Consider the following 18,157-nt stretch of genomic DNA (forward strand, 5'->3'; position numbering starts at 1 on the left):
TTTTTCATAAATTTTTAATTAGATGAAATAAAAAAAAAAGAAAATTTTTTGTTTCTTTTTCATACCCGAAAGCTTTTTAAAGAAAAAAAAAATATTAACCAAAACATGTCGGACAAAAGAAGAAGAAGGAGATGCGGTGGGCGGGGAGAGAGGGAGGAGGGGAAAAGAAAGAGAAAGAGGGGGGGGAGTGAAGAGAAGGCGGAGGGAAAGAGGGGAAAGAGCGAGCGAGGGAAAAAAAAAAAGACAAAACTTCACAAAAGTATTGACAAATTTCCCCGACCTTTTCCCTCTCTCTTTCCCTCCCTCCCTTCCATCCATCTCCCTCCCTTCTCTCTCCCCTTTCCCCTTCTTCCCCTTCTCTTTTTTTTCTTTCGCTCGCTCGTAATTTAAAAAATTATTTTCATTCCTCACGTCCGACATATTATTATATTAATCACGGATTAGGTCGGCGGGAACGAACCGAATCGTATCGAACGGGGAGAAAAAAAAAAAAAAAAATTTTTTTTCTTTTATTTTTAAATTAAAAAAAAAAAAAAAAAAAAAATATAATTTCGTATGATTGAACCCTAGAGGGTTAATTGAAAAGGATTTAGAAAAGAGAGAGAGAGAGAGAGAAAGAAAATCTTCGGAAAAATTAAAAATAAAAAATTAAAACTCGTAGAAAATATAAAAAAAAAAAAAAAAAGTTTTTCTTTCAGAGAAAAAGAGAGAGAGAAAGAGAAAAACAAAACGGAGGGAGAAATGAGAAAAAAAAAAGAAATAGAAAAAATTAAAAATTAAAAAAAAAATAAATAAATAAATATCGAAATAATTTTCTAACGAATCGATATTTCGATTTATCGAATAAATCCGCGACTCGAAAAAACGAAAAAAAAAAAAAAAATTTCCCGATTTTAATTAAAAAGAAAAAAAAATGAAATCATTTTTCCGCCATTTTTTTTTTATTTTTATTTTTAGAGTTTTTACGACGGTTGAATTTTCCTTTTGTTTGATGACGTCATTAAAAACGCAAAGAAAAAAAAAACGAAAAAAAAAGAAAAATTTCCTTTTTTCCTTTGATTTCAAAGAGAGAGAGAGAGAAAAAATGTCGTCGCATAATGACAAACAAAATTTGTCGCGAAATGCAAAAAAAAATAAAAGGGAAAAAATTTTTTTTTCCTTTTTTTTCCTTTTTTTCCTTTTTGTTTAAGGAACGAAAAGGTTAGAGTGAGAGAGAGAGAAAAGTTTGAATTTTTTTTTTTTTTTCATAAACGCTCTCATTATTAACCATTGAAAATAAAAACTCTCAACGCAAAGCAAGAAAAAAAAAAGAAAAAAAAAAAAATCTTTCGGATTTTTTTTCCCTTCCTTCCTTTTTTCTTTCCTTTTATTTCATTCCTTTTTCACCCTTAAAGAACAAAAAAAAAATTTTTTTTTTTTTAAAACTCTTAAATAAGAATATTAAATTCCAATGACGACAGCAAACGTTAAATTCGCTCATTTTTTTTTTTTTTTTTTTTTTTTTGCTTTTTCATTCCCTTCGACTACGCGATCTTTTGGGAGGGGGAAAAAAAAAAAAAAAAAAAAAAAGGGGGGGGAAAAAGAATTGAAAGAAAAAAAAGAAAAAAGGGGGGAAAGAATAAAAAAAAAAAAAAAAAAAAAGGGGGGGAAAGGGGGGACGAAAGAAGAAAGGGGGGAAAGAAAAAAAATTAAATTTTTTCCCCCCTTTTTTTAAAAAAAAAAAAAAAAAAAAAAAAAAAAACAACGCGAGATTCGTATCAATTAATTTTCCTCCTTTTTTTTTCTTCTTTTTGTCGCCATTTTTTTTTCTTTTGTCGCCAAAATTTCAAACGCAACTTTAAACGTTTCGTTTCATTTCATTTTCATTTTCTTTTACAGTTTTTCATTTCAATTTCATTTTTTTTTTTTTTTGAAAAACTATTTAAAATTCTTTAAATAAACTTTCTAGAAAAAAAAAAAAAAAAAAAAAAAACATGAGCCTTTAAAGTGTCGAAAATAGAAAAAAAAATTGCAAAACATTTTATTTAACTTTTTTTTTTTTCTATCGTTTTTCCTACGGTTTAAAATTCTCTAAATTGACTTTTCCGACACGTTTCCGACTTGAATTCATAATTTTTTTTGCGTTTCGACTTCTCCTCCCCCTTCCCTTTCCCCCTCTCTCTTCCTTCCTTTTCTTTCTTTCTTTCGCTCTTGTCTTCTTTTTTCATCTATGACGTTTGTCGGCATCATCATTTTTTTTTTTTTTTTTGAAAACGTTCGACACGAACGGGGGATAATACGTTCGAATCATATTTTTCATCCCCTTTCATCACACCCTTTTCTACGACCCTTTTGACCTTCGTACACCCTCGCCGGACAAAACAGAATTCTGGGGTCGAGAAGAAAATTTTATATCATCATCATCATCATCAGCCGGAAAATATTTCGTAAAACGGCGGTAAACGATATTTTAATTTTTATTATATAAAATATGGCGGCGGTGGCGGTGGTGGTGGTGACGTCACCCCTCATCACCAAACAACACTCTCATCCTTTCTTCTTCTTTATCCTTCTTTTACTTTCTTTTTATTATCATCACTTTTGTGTCATTCTCCTTTCTTTCTTCCTCTGTTACAAATGTTTTTCTTTTATTATTTGCTTTTTCCTTTTTCCTACCCTTTCACCCAACGATGACGTCACAATCGACGACCAAACCAAAAATAACAAAACCATTTTTTTGACGACCTTGTTATTATTACCCTTTCGACAGTTGTCGCTAAAACGTAATTATCGTCGCCAAAGAATCAAAAGAAAAAATATTTTTTCTAATTTCACGAAATAAATTTAACACTCGAGAGAGAGAGAAAGGAAGTCAAGAAAAATAATAATAATAATAATAATAATAATAATAATAATAATAATAATAATAATAATAATAATAATAACCGAAAAATTAATTTTCCACGACCGGTCCGTCCGTTGGTCGGTCACGTTTTATTATTGTAATTTTTTTCTTCTTTTTCTTTTTTTCTCTTGTTTAAAATTTTCTCGCGCCATATTTAAAAAAAAAAAAAAAAAAAGATAATTTTTGTTTTCTTCCGGTTAGAAAATAACAAAAAAACAAAAACGTTTACGTTTAACGGTTTTTTTTTGTTTTTTCCCTTTCTCTCTCCCTCTCTCTCTTTTTCTCTCTCTTTCTCGGTTTATTATTAAAAAGTGGGCGTTTATTTTCCAATTAACTTTTTTTTTTGTTTTTTTATAAAAATGTTTTCGCCATAAATTAACAACAATAAACAAAAACAAAATGGCGTAAAAGAATAATAATAATAAAAAAATATATTTAACTTTTATTTTATTATTATTATTTCGTAGGCGTTTTTTTACAGAAAAAAGTTTTCTTTTGAAAAAAATGAAAATGTCTAAAAACCACACGACGACGACAACGACGACAACGAGGATTATTATAAAACCGGAAACGATATTTTTGTCGTTGATGGATGGATGGATGGATGAATTTATAAAAAAAAAAAAACCCGCGCGATAATTAGTAAATTAACTTCGTGACGTATTAAAAATACACTCGTGTGAACGCACGTACACACACACGCACGCACGTAAAACAATAAAAAACAATAAAAGGAAAAAAAACACACAAAAGGAAAAATGGAAGGGGGGGAAACAAGAACAACAAACAAAACAAACAAAAAAAAAAAACCGACGAGGAAAACAATGAGAAAAACCACCGTAAAAACCAAATAACAACAACAACAACAACAAACAAGACAAATTAAAAAAAAAAAAAAAAAAAAAAAAAAAAAACTTTTTTCACAAAGGAAACACACATAAAACAATAACCAATGAATGTTATTATACAAATAGTATAGCTAATAATAATAATAATAAAACTACGGAATAATAAAAATAATAATAATAATAAAATTCCCACCCATTTTTTTGTTTCCTTTTTTTCCTTTTTTTTCGTTCCTTTTATTTCCGATAGCAAATTATTTTGTTTTTTTTTCCAATTTTTTTTTTTTTTTTTTTAATTTGAATTTGAATACGACATCAATAAAAATTAAAATAAAAAAATGAAAAACAAAGGAAAAAAAAAAACAAAAAAGGAAACAAAAAAAGGAAAAAAAATGGCAATAAATTTTAATTTATATTTAAAAACAGATTTTCTATTTGAATGAGATTAATTACTGTTTGTAAACGAAGGGATTAATTTTCGAAAAACAATAAATTTCACACGCCATTTTATAACTCTTTCTTTTCCTCTTTTTTCCTTTCCATTTCCTTTTCCTTCCTTTCTTTCTTTCTCTCTTTCGATTCATTCGTTCGTTCGTTTCCTTTCTTGTTAACCTTTTCATCAGAGTTTTCGAATTTTTTTTTTTTCCGTACCAACGACAATTTTTTCCTTCCGACAACCGAAAACATTTTCTTTCTTTCTTTTTCCATCTTTTATTTCTCTCTCTCTCTTATTAATTTTTTTTTCTTTTTTACTCCTTTATAATATTACGCTTTGGAAAGAAAAGGAGAGGGAAGGGGAGGGGAGAAGTAGACATTCGCGTATACCTGGACGAATGCCATATCACTAAATAATTATCGGCGTGAGTCAAAGGTCAACGAACCATCATTATTCATCGTATCAATTGGAATCGTTTCGTAGTGTTTGGCGAAAAGAGAGAGAGAGAGAGAGCGGGGGCAGTGGGGGGAGGTGAGTGGGGAGGGAAAGGGAGAAAAAGAAAAAAATCATATCGGAGGAAATTAATGTGATTGCCGATCGGTGTGAAAAAAATTTTTTTTTTTTTTTTCCACGGAAAATTTGCCAAATAATAATTTCAAAAGTGATTTATACAATCGTTTTTCCTTTTTCCACCTTTTTCTTTACTGCAGGTTTTATTACAATCTGACTAACACCGACACCACCACCACCACCATCCCCCCTCCACTCATTTTTTTTCCTACACACACACCAAACGTGTAAAAATTTATTGGAACCAATTATTTTTAAAAAGAAAATTTAATATTTTTCCCCTTTGATTTTTTGGCAAGTGAAAAGTGTCCCTTTTCGTACATTTTTTTTTTTTTTTTTTGGCTTCCAACTATATACAATTACAACGTTGTAAAATCAAATTTTAAAAAATGAGAGAGAGAGAGAGAGAGAGAAAGAGAGAGAGAAAGAGAGAGAGGAAGAGAGAGTGAGAAAAATAAAAATAAAAAATTAATTTCCATGCCGTCGTCATCGATCGAAGGTAATAATTAATTTATCGCCATTTTTTTCCCCCCTTCTTTTTCTTTTCCTTTTTCCAACGCGTATATCGAAACTTCTTGTACTTCCGTTTTTTTATTATTATTATTATTATTCTAAATTTCCGTTTTTCCAGATGCCCCAAACGTTCTGGAAAATTTTAAACATTTTTCCTTTCGCGCGTTTTTTTTTAATATTGGTTTCTGTCTTTCTCTCTCTCTCTCCTATCTTTACCCTCCTCTCATCTCTCTCTATTCCCTCCCTTCTCTCTTCTTTAATTTTCCAATTTTTCTCTTATTAAACCACTTTCCCCCCAATTTCGAAAAAAAAAAAAAAAATTTAAATGAAATTCGTTCGTGTGAGCCTTTGGGGAAAAATTCAACAGCGGAAAGGTCAATCAGTCAGTCAATCAATCAGTCAGTCAGTCAGTCAATTTCATTTTGTGTCAGATTTTATTGATTTCTCATTCCCAAAAATCAAAAATGGATAGTTAAACATTTTATACTCATATCAAACAACGACATCGTCAGCAACAACAGCAGCAACAGCAACAGCAACAACAACAACAACAAAACTCTCCTTTCATTTATCACACAATGTTTAACAGAAAATCAAGTCGTCTATCTATCTCTCTCTCTCTCTCTCTTTATATATATATATTTTTCTTTTTTTCCTTCGAACGGTTTTTATTGTCCGTCAGTCTATAAATCATTCTCTCTTTTTCACTTTCCTTTTCCCATTTTCTACTTTCTTAAGGCTCTCTCTCTCTTTCTCTCTCCTCCTCCTTACTTGTTTTTCTTATGTTTAATGATTTTTCAACGTCTCAACCTATCCCGTCCCTCCCTTTTTCTCTCTTCCTGTTCTATCATGTTCTTCCTTTTCCTTCTTTCCTTCTCCTGTCTGTTTTTGTTTTTAAAACTAATGGGGTTGTTGTGTGTGGTAAATAATAGTAGTATTTCGGTTATACTAAAATTCCGTTCATCAATTAAAACGTTTTCCTCCTCCTCCTTTTCCTCACCTCATTTCACCTTCCTTCTTTATTTACTTATTTATTTCTTCTGCTTTTTTTCTGTCTGTTTTTCTTAACGTTTCATTTAAAAATTAATTTACAAGAAAAATAAAAAGGAAGAGGGATGCGAACGGGAAATTTTACCGGAAAAGCGTTCGAACGATACGATTTTCTTATTATATTTCTTCCTTTTTTTAAACGGTTTTCATCCTTACTTGAATCATAACGATGATTCCAAATTGCGAACAACAATAAAAACGGAAACAGTCAAAACCGGAAAACCCTTTTTCTCCCCTTCTCCTCTTCCTCGATCTTCCCCCTTCCCCTCTCCTTTCGCTCTCTCATTAAATTAAAAATTTCTCTTTATTACTCATTAATACGAATTATAAATATGTACTTTCCGCAAAAATTTTCCGCGTGACTTCCGCCCTAGTTTATTATTATTATTATTATTATTATTATTATTATTATACGTACTACGAAAATCCCCTTTATCCCTTTTCTCTTCCTTCATCGTCAATTCTTATACTCTTCCCTTTACCTTCTCCTACCCTTCCCTCACTCCCTTTTCTATCCTTTTCTTTTATATTTCTGACGTTCATTTTTCTCAACGGTAAATTTTCACAATCAACTCTTTTCCCCCTCCTCTTTTCTCTCTCTCCCTTTCTCTTCTTTTCTTTTAATTAATTTTTAATTTTTTTTTTTTTTCGAATTTTATATCGATGCCTTTTCCACTACGCTTTCCCGTACGCACGCACGCACACACACGCACACGCACACATTTATTCATTCGCGTGTATAACCTCGGGAGCTCGGTTAAATGAACCTCCTTTTTCAACCGGTTTCCTTTTTCCGACATTAAAAAAAAAAACTCATCCTCCTTAAAAAATTTTTTTCTCCCTCTCTCTCTTCCTCCTCCCTCCCGTAAACCGATATTACGGATTGAAACGAAGGCAAAAAAAAAAAAAAAAAAAAAAAAAAAAAATTGGAAAAAGTAATTTTCATTTTAATTGCAAGAGATGATGATGATGATGGTGATTTTTTTTAAATAAAAAAAAAAAAGTTAAAAACTTTTCAACTTTTCAGTTTCCGGTTGATCCCGTGAACCAATAAATGAAAGGAAGAGAAGATAAAAAAACGAAAGAGAGAGAGAAAGAGAAAGAGAGAGATAGAAAAAGAGAAAGAGAAAAAAAGGGAGGGGAAAAAAAAAGAAAAATAGAAATAACTTTTAGGTCCGTGAGGTTCATTTCGATAATCCGATTTTATCAAAATCGATTAATCGATCGATATTTTCCTAAAAACCTTTTTCTCTCTCTTTTCTCTCTTAATGAAAACGAAATATTTCCCCAAGTGTGAAAAAAAATCATATTTTTAATTCTACGAAACCGAGTAGGTAATTTTTTTTTTTTTTTAATGTTACTTCGACCGATCAACGTTTAACGTACAAACAAACAAACAACAACCGCTCAACAAACAAACAAACAAACGACGACGTAATATTACAACAAATTATTTAAACGTTTTTCTCTCGAATTTCGAGGTCAACCGTCATCTCTCTCTCTCTCTCTCTCTCTCTCTCTCTCTCTCTCTCTCTCCGCTTGTTTATCGTTTTTTCCTCAAACGTCAATCGATTTATAACGTCCTTGATGAAAATTATTTAAAAGTCCCCCCCCACCATTAATTTTTTTTTTTTGTCTAGTTTGTTTAAATCGTTCTTTTAATAAAACATGATGAGACTTTGAAATTTCTAGAAAAATCCAAATTTTCCGGAATGAAAAATTTTCCACTTTAAATCTTAAACAACGATGCGAAACTGACCGCGGTGAAAACTTTTTTTTTCTCTTCTCTCTTTGTTGATCATGCAAACAAGTTTTTTTTTGTTTTTTAACACGAGTTAAATTTACTGGAAAAATAATATCCCGTGCAGTCACGGCGTGAGACAGAGAGAGAGAGAGAGAGAGCGAGAGAGAGTAATAACAATTAAAGATTTACTTTCTAAATAATTTTCCATGCGTGCTTAACGATTTCAAAAAATGGAGAAAAAGAGTAGTAACAACTGCGACAACAACGACAAACACTTCCGGTTATGGCACAACAATTTTCGACGTTTATATTTAACATTAAGAAGAAAAAAAAAAAAAACAAAATGGCAGAAAATTGTTTGTTTTTTGTAAACTTAACGAATCGATAATAATAATGATAATAAAATCGATTAATAATAATAATAAAAACCGCGTCAATTTTTTTTTTTTTTTTCTAAAACTTTCTCACGCACGCACGCACGCACACGCCCTCCTGCCCCACCCATAACATGGTCATTGTCGTCGCAGTCGTCCTTATGGAAAAAAAAAAAAATTTTTTTTGTTTACAAACTTACCTTCAACGGTAAACTGGACCATTTTTCTTTCGTTTCTTTGTATCTTTCTTCGAAATAACCATCCCAATATTCTTTGCTTTTCATCCAGTAAGGCTATGCAAAAAAAAAAAAAAAATAAAAAAAAACTTTTTAGATTACAAACAAACAAACAAACAAATCTTTTTTTTTAACGAGACAAACTTTTTTTTTTGTTTGTTCGAAAAAAAACATTTATTTTACTCATGGGAATTTTTTCTTATCCTTTCTTTTTGGAGAAGGCCGCCTCCGCCGCCAACAACAACAACAACAAAGATATTTTTATTTAAATTTTTTTTTCCAGTTTTTTTTTTTTTTGTTGACCGTTACACGTTCCAGATAAAAACTGGACAACACGAAAGTAAAACGAAAAAAAAAAAAAAACTAGTTTAAAAAAAAAAAAAACTCTCTTAAGAGAAAGTAAGTTAAGTTAAGGAAGGCCGTGATTTTTGTCGTCTGCTTAAATATTTATACTAAAATTTTAATTTTTTAGTTTATTTTTCGATTCGACACCATTTTCACATCCTTCTCAATACTTTCCATTCTTCTTTGCTTTCTACACACGCACACAAACGTTTTCTCCATAATATATATTTTCTGAAAATCATTTTCAATCTTTTCTGCCCTCCCCTTCCCTCCCCCTTCCGCTCCCTTTTAGCTTCGGGTTAAAAATTCAAACAAAAGAATTCGCGGCTGTATTTCCACGGTTAAACATGTAAAAAAAAAAATACGCGAAATAATAATAATAATATTTGTTTTCCCTTCCTTCTTTCCTTTCTTTACCTTTTATATTCCACCTTTTCGAAAAGGTTTTCTCCACCCCCCCTCCTTCCTTTCTTCCGCTTTCGAACCGAAACATTAAAAAGGTAGATCGTAAAAAATAAACGTTTCTTTCTCCTCCTTCCCCTCCTTTTCCTCCTCGCGTACAAGAAAACAAAAACAGAAAAAAAAAAAAAAAATAAGGAAAATTTCAAGCATTAATGTGATCGTTTACATAGCAAATAAATGTACAAATTCCGATTGATTCAAAGTAAATGCAAAAAATTAACCCTACCGTGACTGCCAACCATAAAAAAAAAAAAATCTCTTCCGGAGATTCGAGAGTGGGAGAACAAAAAAAAATTTTCCCTTCGCGACTTAATATTCAAGTCTGACGCCGCCATATTTGTTAAAAAAAAAAAAAAAAAGAATCTAAAAATAATTTAATGTTATTGCCGAATTATTCAAATGAAATTGACCCGGCGGCCGAGTCTCGTATTAATAATAATAATAAAAAAAACGTTCGTACGAACGAACGCACGTACGTACCTGGAATTCGAACGTTTTAAACGTTTCGACCGTGTCGACGTTTGCTTTTGCCGAATCCAATTTCGGACAATAATTATTCGTATCCGTCGAAGAATCATCTTCCGCGTAATCTCCACTTCTGAATGATCTGAAAAGTGCTTCCCTTAATCCGTTATTATGATTTTTGCTCCTCGACAATTTCAAATTTAAATTTTCGTCCGAACCCACTCCTCCGTTTCCCCCACCACTTCCGGCACCTGCGTTCGTAGCAGAAGACGATTGTGTCGGTCCCACCGTGTTCGTGTAATTCGTGTAATATATGCATGCTAACACTGTGAGAAATATGACGGACACGACAATGACTCGTGCACTTCTACGTCGCATTGGCTTATACATGTTTCTCTAACATGTTTATTGTTTTTGTTTTGTTTTTGTTTTTTTCTCTTTTCTCTCTCTCTTCTTCCGTGTCGTTTTCTTCTTCTTCCCTCTCTCTCTCTCTTCAATCAACAACGTAATTTTTAATTATTAACACTCGCACGGGCGAAAGCACGCACGCAAAAAAAAAAAAAAAATGGAAAAAAAAAAAAATTAATAATGGCGACGATACAAACGATACGATTTCAAATATCGATTACATTTTACAGAAAAACTTTTCTTTTTTTTTTCTTTTAAAATTTATTCACCGAAAGTAATCATTTCCACGTTTTCCTTTTTCTTTCATCATCGTTTTCCCTGGGAAAAAAAAAAAAAAGAAAAATTAAAAAAATTAAAATCACAAATTGTTTGTTGTCGTTTGTCGCGCGATGGAATTGTTCGCTATGGAATAAAAAAAAAAAATTTTTTTTTCTCATTTTATAATTTATATCGGACGACGATTTGCATTTTCAACAAATAAAAAGAAAAGAAAAGAGAATTAATAATAATAATAATAAGAAGAAGAATAATAATAATAATTTTTTTTTAAATTTTTTTAAGTTGGCAACCCTTTCTACAAAAAACAAAAAATTAAAAAATCTTTTTCCTTTCTTTTTTTCTTTCTTTCTTTTTTCCTTTCTCTCATTTTTTATCCATTCAATTTCCCTCCTCCCCTTCTCCCCTTTCCCTCCCCTTTTATTGTTTCCTTTTAACAAAAAAAAATTGGAGGAAAAAAAAAGCAATTAACATTCCAAAAATCTTCCATCGATTCCAGACCGAATCGAGTTATAATATCGAATTCCGATATTACGAAAAATTAATTCGATATTATATACGTCCGCATCCATTTATTTATATATATTAATTCGCATTTTTCTCTCTTTCTCACTCTCTTTTTTTTTTTTAAACATAATAAATTCATCGGTAGAGACAAAATGGAAAATGAAACCGGAAATAACATTAGCTCGATCGACGACGACGACCCCCCCCTCCTACTCCTCATCCCTCACGGCAGGAAATCTGTCGTCGTGTGAAAATCTCAAAATAATTTATTTTATACGAAAAACAACTTGTGGAAGTTAAATTTTTCATATATATAAATTTCATCGTCAGGGAAATAATTTCCCTGTTTCCTTCATCATTTTTCCCTCACTTTTTAAAAAGAAAAACAGAGAGAAAGAGAGAGAGAGAGAGAGAGAGAGGGAAGGTAAAAGAAAACACTTTTACATAATTAATAAAATAAGGTTAGATTACGACTTCGTTATTTTTTATTTTTTTTTCATCACTCTTATTTATTATTATTATTATCATTATTATTATCGTTTATAATTTCCTTCGACTTTTATTTATTTATTTATTTTTCGTAAATACATAAATAATTATTTTAATTAACTCGATATTATTTTATTTATAATTAAATTAATTAAATCCGCGTCGTTGAAAACTCAGGTGTTGTCGTTAAAATCTCTTATCATTCTTAAGGTTTATTCAAACAATTTTTTTTTTTTCATTTTTATTAATTCTGTCGTTCCTTGAAAATTATTTTAAGGTTTAAACGATCCCTACCCCTCCCAGCCGTGCCCTGCCCCCTGGTCCCCTCACCCTTCCGCCAAAAAATAAAAATTAAAAATAATAATGATTGCGGCGATCGTGAGTTCGGAAACGATTTTCGGTTTCGTAATAAATTATCATTACTTTTACGATTATCATTATCATTATTATTAATATTATTATTATTTTTTTTTTTATTTCTATTATTATTATTATTATTATTATTATTATTATTATTATTATTATTACGAATTTTATTAGTTTTCGCGTTAATTCGAATTACCGTTACGTTGATAATCGAACCATTATGTTTTTTTTTTTTTTTTATTTAATCTATGACTTTTTCGCCGCGAGAGAGTACCAACAATTACATTCAACCATTAAAAAAAAAAATGTATTATCATCATCATCATTATCGTCGTAATTATTAACGAATCGTTCGACGTATACTCGTTATCATCAATCACGATAAAATGAGGAAAAGAATAAGAAGAAGAAGAAGATGAAGAAGAAGAAAAAGAAGAAGATGAAGAAAATCAGAAAAAATTCAAATTTTAAAATTGTATTAACAAAAAAAAAAAAAAAAAACAAAAATAGCGTTATTTTTTCTGCGGATTCGAATGCTGCCGTTGCCGCTGTTGTTGTTGTTATTATTGTTATTGTTATTACTGCTGCTGTCGTGCATGATAAGTTTGAAAATAATCCGATCATAAATTTCGCAAAAAAAAAAAAAAATGTGTTAATCCTGTCAGAAAAACTCATACGCGGAGTTGACAGAATTCATTCTTGGCACGTTTTAAATAGTCTTTCGACTTTCGACTGCTACGTTTCCAACTTGATTTTTCTTTCTATTATTATTATTATTATTTATAAAATATTATCGAAAAAAAAAAAAAAAACATTCGCGGTCTTCCTCTCTCTCTCATCTTCCCCTCACTCCCCTCTCTCACTCTTTATCACTTTCACTCAATTTTCTCCTTTCTCTCTCTCTTTCTCTCATTTATTTTTTTTTTTTTGCCGTTTGCAAAAATTTCAAACGATTTAACCTTATCTTTCAAAGAATTCTTTTAAATAATAATGATAATAATAATAATAATAATGTCGTTTTATTCTCGCTCGGATGCACTCCATTTTCGTTATAAAAAAAAAAAACAAACACAAACACAAACGATGATGCCGACGTAAACGTGTGAGCGTTTTTTTTTTTTTTTTTTTTTTTCAATGGCACAAACAACAACAAATTTGAATATATTAAACCTCATTTCCGCTTCGTAAATTCAAACGAAAATCGATATCTCTCTCTCTCTCTCTCTCTCTCTCACTCTCTGTCACCCACTCACACACACATACTCTCTCTCTTTCTCTCGTTATTGTTTATTTTATTTTCATTTATGACGGAAAAGCATTATTTAAAGAGTGAGAGAGAGAGAGAGAGAAAAGAAAAACATTCACTTTTCCTAATTTGTTTTTTTCGAAAATGGATTTGGACGCCTCCTCCCCTCATTGTTCCACTCTCCTTCCCCTTCTCCTTCCCTTCCCCTCCCTCCCCCCGAACTTTTTCGATTCGTTATAATTAATTACACGTACGAAACATTAACAAAACATAACGTATTTACGAACGGGATGGGGGAGAGAGAAAAAACAAAAACAACTTTCGGTTTGTATTTATTTATTTTTTTCGAAAAAACCCGCGAAATCATCATCATCATTATTATTTTTATTTATTTTCAATCAATTCATCATCATTATTATTTTTATTTATTTTCAATCAATTCATCATCATCATCATCATCATCCTCTTACGTTTTCAAAAAAAAAAAAAAAAAAAAAAAAAAAAAAAAAAAACTTATTAACTTTAATGAAAATTCAAAAAAAAAATAAAAAGAAAAATGTCGGCGGATTTTAATCTATATGATCGCAGAATATAAGAAAAACCAATTTTTAATAATAATAATAATAATAATAATAATAATAATAATAATGATAACCGTACGAAATAAAATTCGTATTAATTTATTTTTTTAATGGAAACGAAAAGAAAGATAGAGAGAGATAGAAAGAGGAAGAAAGAGAGAGAGAGAGATAGGAAACGATAAAACTAAATTTTGCGTGTTCACTTAATTTATCATCGATAATAATTTTTCTCCTCCCCCCCCCATTTTTTTTTTGCTCCTTCAATTTTTTCCAGTAAGTAGGAAAGAAGAAGAAGAAGAGGAGAAGGAGGAAAGCCCCTCAAAAAATATTATTATTATTATTATTATTATTATTATTATTATTATTATTATTAAATTTTATTATATTATTCAATTTTTTCTTTTGCATGCATCGATCGATCGATCGAAAAAAAAAAGTCATTATTACGACTTAAATTTTTTTATCACACGAACGATTGAAATAATTTTCATTGAGACGAGAGGCGAAAAAGTAGAGTAGCGGGAGGGGAAACAAAGTGCAAGAACAAACAATTTAACCGACCGCCATTATTATTATTATTATTATTATTAAAAAAACAAATCGCTCGATTAAAAACTCGTAAAAAAAAAAAAAAAAAATCATTTTTGACGTCATCGAATCAACTGGACACACAATCGAAATATTATTATTGTTGTCGTTGCAAAAAATAGAAAAAAAACGCGAAAAACGCCCCGGTACACCCAAAAAAAAAAAAAAAAACTTGATCCGCGATTGTGGGCGAACAAACAACAAACCTCGTTTTAATAGATTTCTAATACGAAGAAATTTATTCCACTTAATCGATAATAAAACTCAACCTACAAAAACAACAACTGAAAATCAATCGCCGTAAACGAACAAACAAAATTTTGTTTTTTTTTTGCGGTAGGTCAATAACGACCCCCCCTCTCCCCCTTTTTAATTTTTTAAGAAAATTCGATTCGTAAAAAATAAACACAAATTTGTTGAAAAATCCACTGACCAATATCACTCACTTACTACTCTTACCGTTATACTCGATGGTATGGAACCGACTGACCACTCTCAATTAATTCTTTTAACACGACAAACGAACAAGCAAACAAACACAAAACAAACACGTTTTATTTATTGACTTTGCCATAAACGTTAAAAATACTTTCGCATGGCCAAGGCAAATCTCGATTTCGTTTACAGGTATGGAGAGCATCGACAACAACGACAAAACCTCAAAAGTCGTGATTCTTATTTTCGGGAAATGTAATTTTTTCGGTTCCTTAACGGTCACGCTCTGGTTAATAAAAAGAGCCCAACAATTTTACAAAACAACAACAAACGAAACAAACAAACGGGAAAAAAATAAAATTTCACATTTAAATATTTTAAAATATATCATTTCTCATTTACGCGTCGCAGCGTCCGTCCGACCGTGTTTCTCTTTCTCTCTCTTTCCAATTTTCCCTTTTTTTTTTCCTTTCCAGCAAGTCATAACTGTCCCTTTACTGGATAATTCCAGTTCGAAATGACGAACAAAAAAAAAAAATTTCAAAAATATATAAAAATAAATAAATTTTTTTTTTTTTTTTTTACGAAAACTTTTAGCAATAAAAAAAAAAAAAAATTCGCTGGAATAAAATTGTCGGAAGGAAAGAGATGAGCGAAAGAGAGAGAGAGAAGAAGGGGAGAGGGAACGACGTGGCAGGAGAATAATGAACGGTAAGAAAAAAACGTTTTAAAAAAAAAAAAAAACGACAAGAAAATTGTAATCGTACAAAAAAGGAAAGAAAAAGAGAGAGAAAGAGAGAGAGAGAGAGAGAGAGAGAGAGAGAGGGAGGGAGAGAGAAAACCGCAAAAACTAAAAATATCGTTGTCGTTGTCGTCATTTTCCATGCATTGTTTCGACAAAATACCCCGAGGACAACCAAAAAAAAAAAAAAAATATTTTTTATTTTGTTTACATTCTTTCTCCCTCTCTCTCTCTTTCTCTCTCTCGAACAAAAATTTTTTTTCTTTTTATTTATTGAAGAGCAAAAGAGAGAGAGAGAGAAAAAAAAAGGCTTTGATACGAGCACAAACAAAAAAAAAAAAATGTTTTCCCATGTTTAATTTGAATTCTTTTTCTTTCTCTCTCTCTTCTCGTTTCCTTTCCTTTCTCTCAAATTTGTTAACCCCGCAATACTTTTTGAATGCGTTTTTTTTCTCTACAATTTCAAATTTTTAACTCGAAAACCTTTTTTCCCCCTCTCCCTCTCCCTCTCTCTCTCTTCACCCCACTCATTTTCTTTCTCTTTCTCTCTCTCTTTAAAATATTTTTTCCTTTTTCATATTAATATTTTTATACATGTAATATTACATTCATAAAGAATACAAAAGGAAAAGAGAGAGAGAGAGATAGAGAGTGGGGGGGGGAGAGAGGGTAAGAACCTTTTAGAATTCATCGAAAATCATTCATTTTACTTTTGAACCCATTTTAATTTCCAATTCAACTCCCAAGTTAATCTGATTTCTGATCCCTTTTCCCCTCTCTTCCTCCTCACCTCCCCTCCCTCTTTATTCGGAGATTTTCCGACTCCCTTTTTCTTCTTCGGCTTTACTCCCGATTTCATCAGCCTTTCCTTTCCTTTTTTTCCCCCAACCCTCTCTTTAAACCCACGACTCATTTTCATTATTTCCTCCTTTTAAAAACTTGTTCTTTTTTTCTTTTCTCCCCATCCCCACCCCCTCCCTCTCTCTCTCTCTCTCTTTCGTAAAAACCGGATCGTACAAGCATTATCATTATTATTATTATTTAAATGGGGAAAAATATCTATCTCTCTGATGGGACAGTTTCTTTCGACACGATTCTTTCGACTTTATCTTGCGGCTTAACCTAATTCTTTTTCCACGATTATTTGAATTGTTTCTTTTCCCAGCCCCCTCTTCCTTCCCCATCCTTCCACCCTACCTCTCCACTTTTAACCTTCCATTATCTGGTATCACGACTTTTTCGACTTTTCCCAATTTTATTTTTCTTTCTTTCTTTCTTTCTTAACTGTGAAAAATTTCAAAAGTGATACGAAAATTGATAAAAACGACTATTCTCTTTTTCTTTTAACTCTCTTTCTCTCTCTCTCTCTCTCTTTCATCTCCGCACCCATTTTTGTTCGTGTGAATTTTTTTTGTTTTTTAAAAACTCGAAATTACAAATGGCGACCTCCGAGTTTGTTGTTTTCATATCGTCCACGTGCCGGAATTGCATAAAAAAAAAAAATTGCCAATCATTACGTAAAAGAAAAAAAACAAATTTTTTGCACAATCATTATTATTATTATTTCCCTCCTCGATAAACTCCCCACGATTTTTTTTTTTTTTTTTTTTCATTACGGTTCGTTCGTTTGTTTCATTTATTATTGGCACGCGAATTTAAAAAATTTTTCAGGTACGATAAAAAGAAAAAAAACTTGTTTGAACAAGCATTAATAATAATAATAATAATAATAACGATAAAATCTTGACGAAACGAGTAAATTTATTTATTATTTATTACTTCCGCATAATTATGACGTAGTTTTATATAAAGGAGAATTGAGAGAGAGAGATATATAAAAACTATTGATAGAAAAGAGAGAGACAGAGAGAGACAGAGACAAAAAGAGAAAGAAAATGTTTTTGTAAATATTAAAAATTTGAATTCTAACAAAAACAATTTCATAATTTTATTATTATTAAAAAAAAAAAACAATAACGTATTCAAATTTTCTTTTTCTCTCTCTCTCTCTCATTCTTTCTCTCTCTCTCTCTTTCTCTCTCTCTCTCTCTACCTATTTTTAGACCTTAAATACAATCCGGGGGATAGAAAAAAAAAAAAGAAAGAAAAATTTGAAATTCAATAAACTGGTGGACAAATGTTTTAAAATTTTACGTCAGCGGTTTGAATAAGAAACAACAACTTTTAAAAAAACCTCAAACTTTATTAAATTTTATAAAGAAAAAAAAAAAAAAAGGGTTTTTCTTCTGCCACGAAATAAGAAGAAAAGGACACTTAAAGATTTTAAATGACTACAACCACGGCGACGACGAAATCCTTATAATGTAAAAAAAAACTTTTTAAAACGAAATTCGATTTTTATAAAATAATTCCTTAAATCATTTTAACAAACTTTTAGAAAACAAACGAACTAACAAACAAAACAAACAAACAAGCTACGAAGGAAGGAAACAAATAAAAAAAAAATAAATAAAAATGAAAAATTTGCGATTTTTGTTTTTTTCGCTTTAAGGCTCGTCGTAAAAAAAAATTTCGGGGTGGGAAAATGATGGAAATCGGGGGGGGGGGGGCAAAAGGGGAAGAGAAATGAGGGAG

At 30.7% G+C, this 18,157-nt stretch overlaps 1 protein-coding gene across 1 annotated transcript in view; it reads right to left on the bottom strand.

Annotated features, from left to right (window-relative positions):
• Phum_PHUM025610 (alpha-mannosidase, putative) overlaps positions 1-10,314 on the bottom strand; it is a gene marked incomplete at both ends in the record, with an annotated part of 32,213 nt that extends 21,899 nt beyond the window's left edge. Inside the window, 2 exons of the mRNA XM_002422919.1 lie at positions 8,617-8,709; positions 9,940-10,314. Of these exons, the coding sequence (XP_002422964.1) occupies positions 8,617-8,709; positions 9,940-10,314 (468 nt within the window). The remainder of the gene's footprint in view (positions 1-8,616; positions 8,710-9,939) is intronic.
• Between the last annotated feature and the right edge of the window lie 7,843 nt (positions 10,315-18,157).

This window comes from Pediculus humanus, genomic scaffold (assembly GCF_000006295.1).
Source record: "Pediculus humanus corporis 1103172107382 genomic scaffold, whole genome shotgun sequence".
In the NCBI taxonomy this organism is placed as follows: domain Eukaryota; kingdom Metazoa; phylum Arthropoda; class Insecta; order Psocodea; family Pediculidae; genus Pediculus; species Pediculus humanus.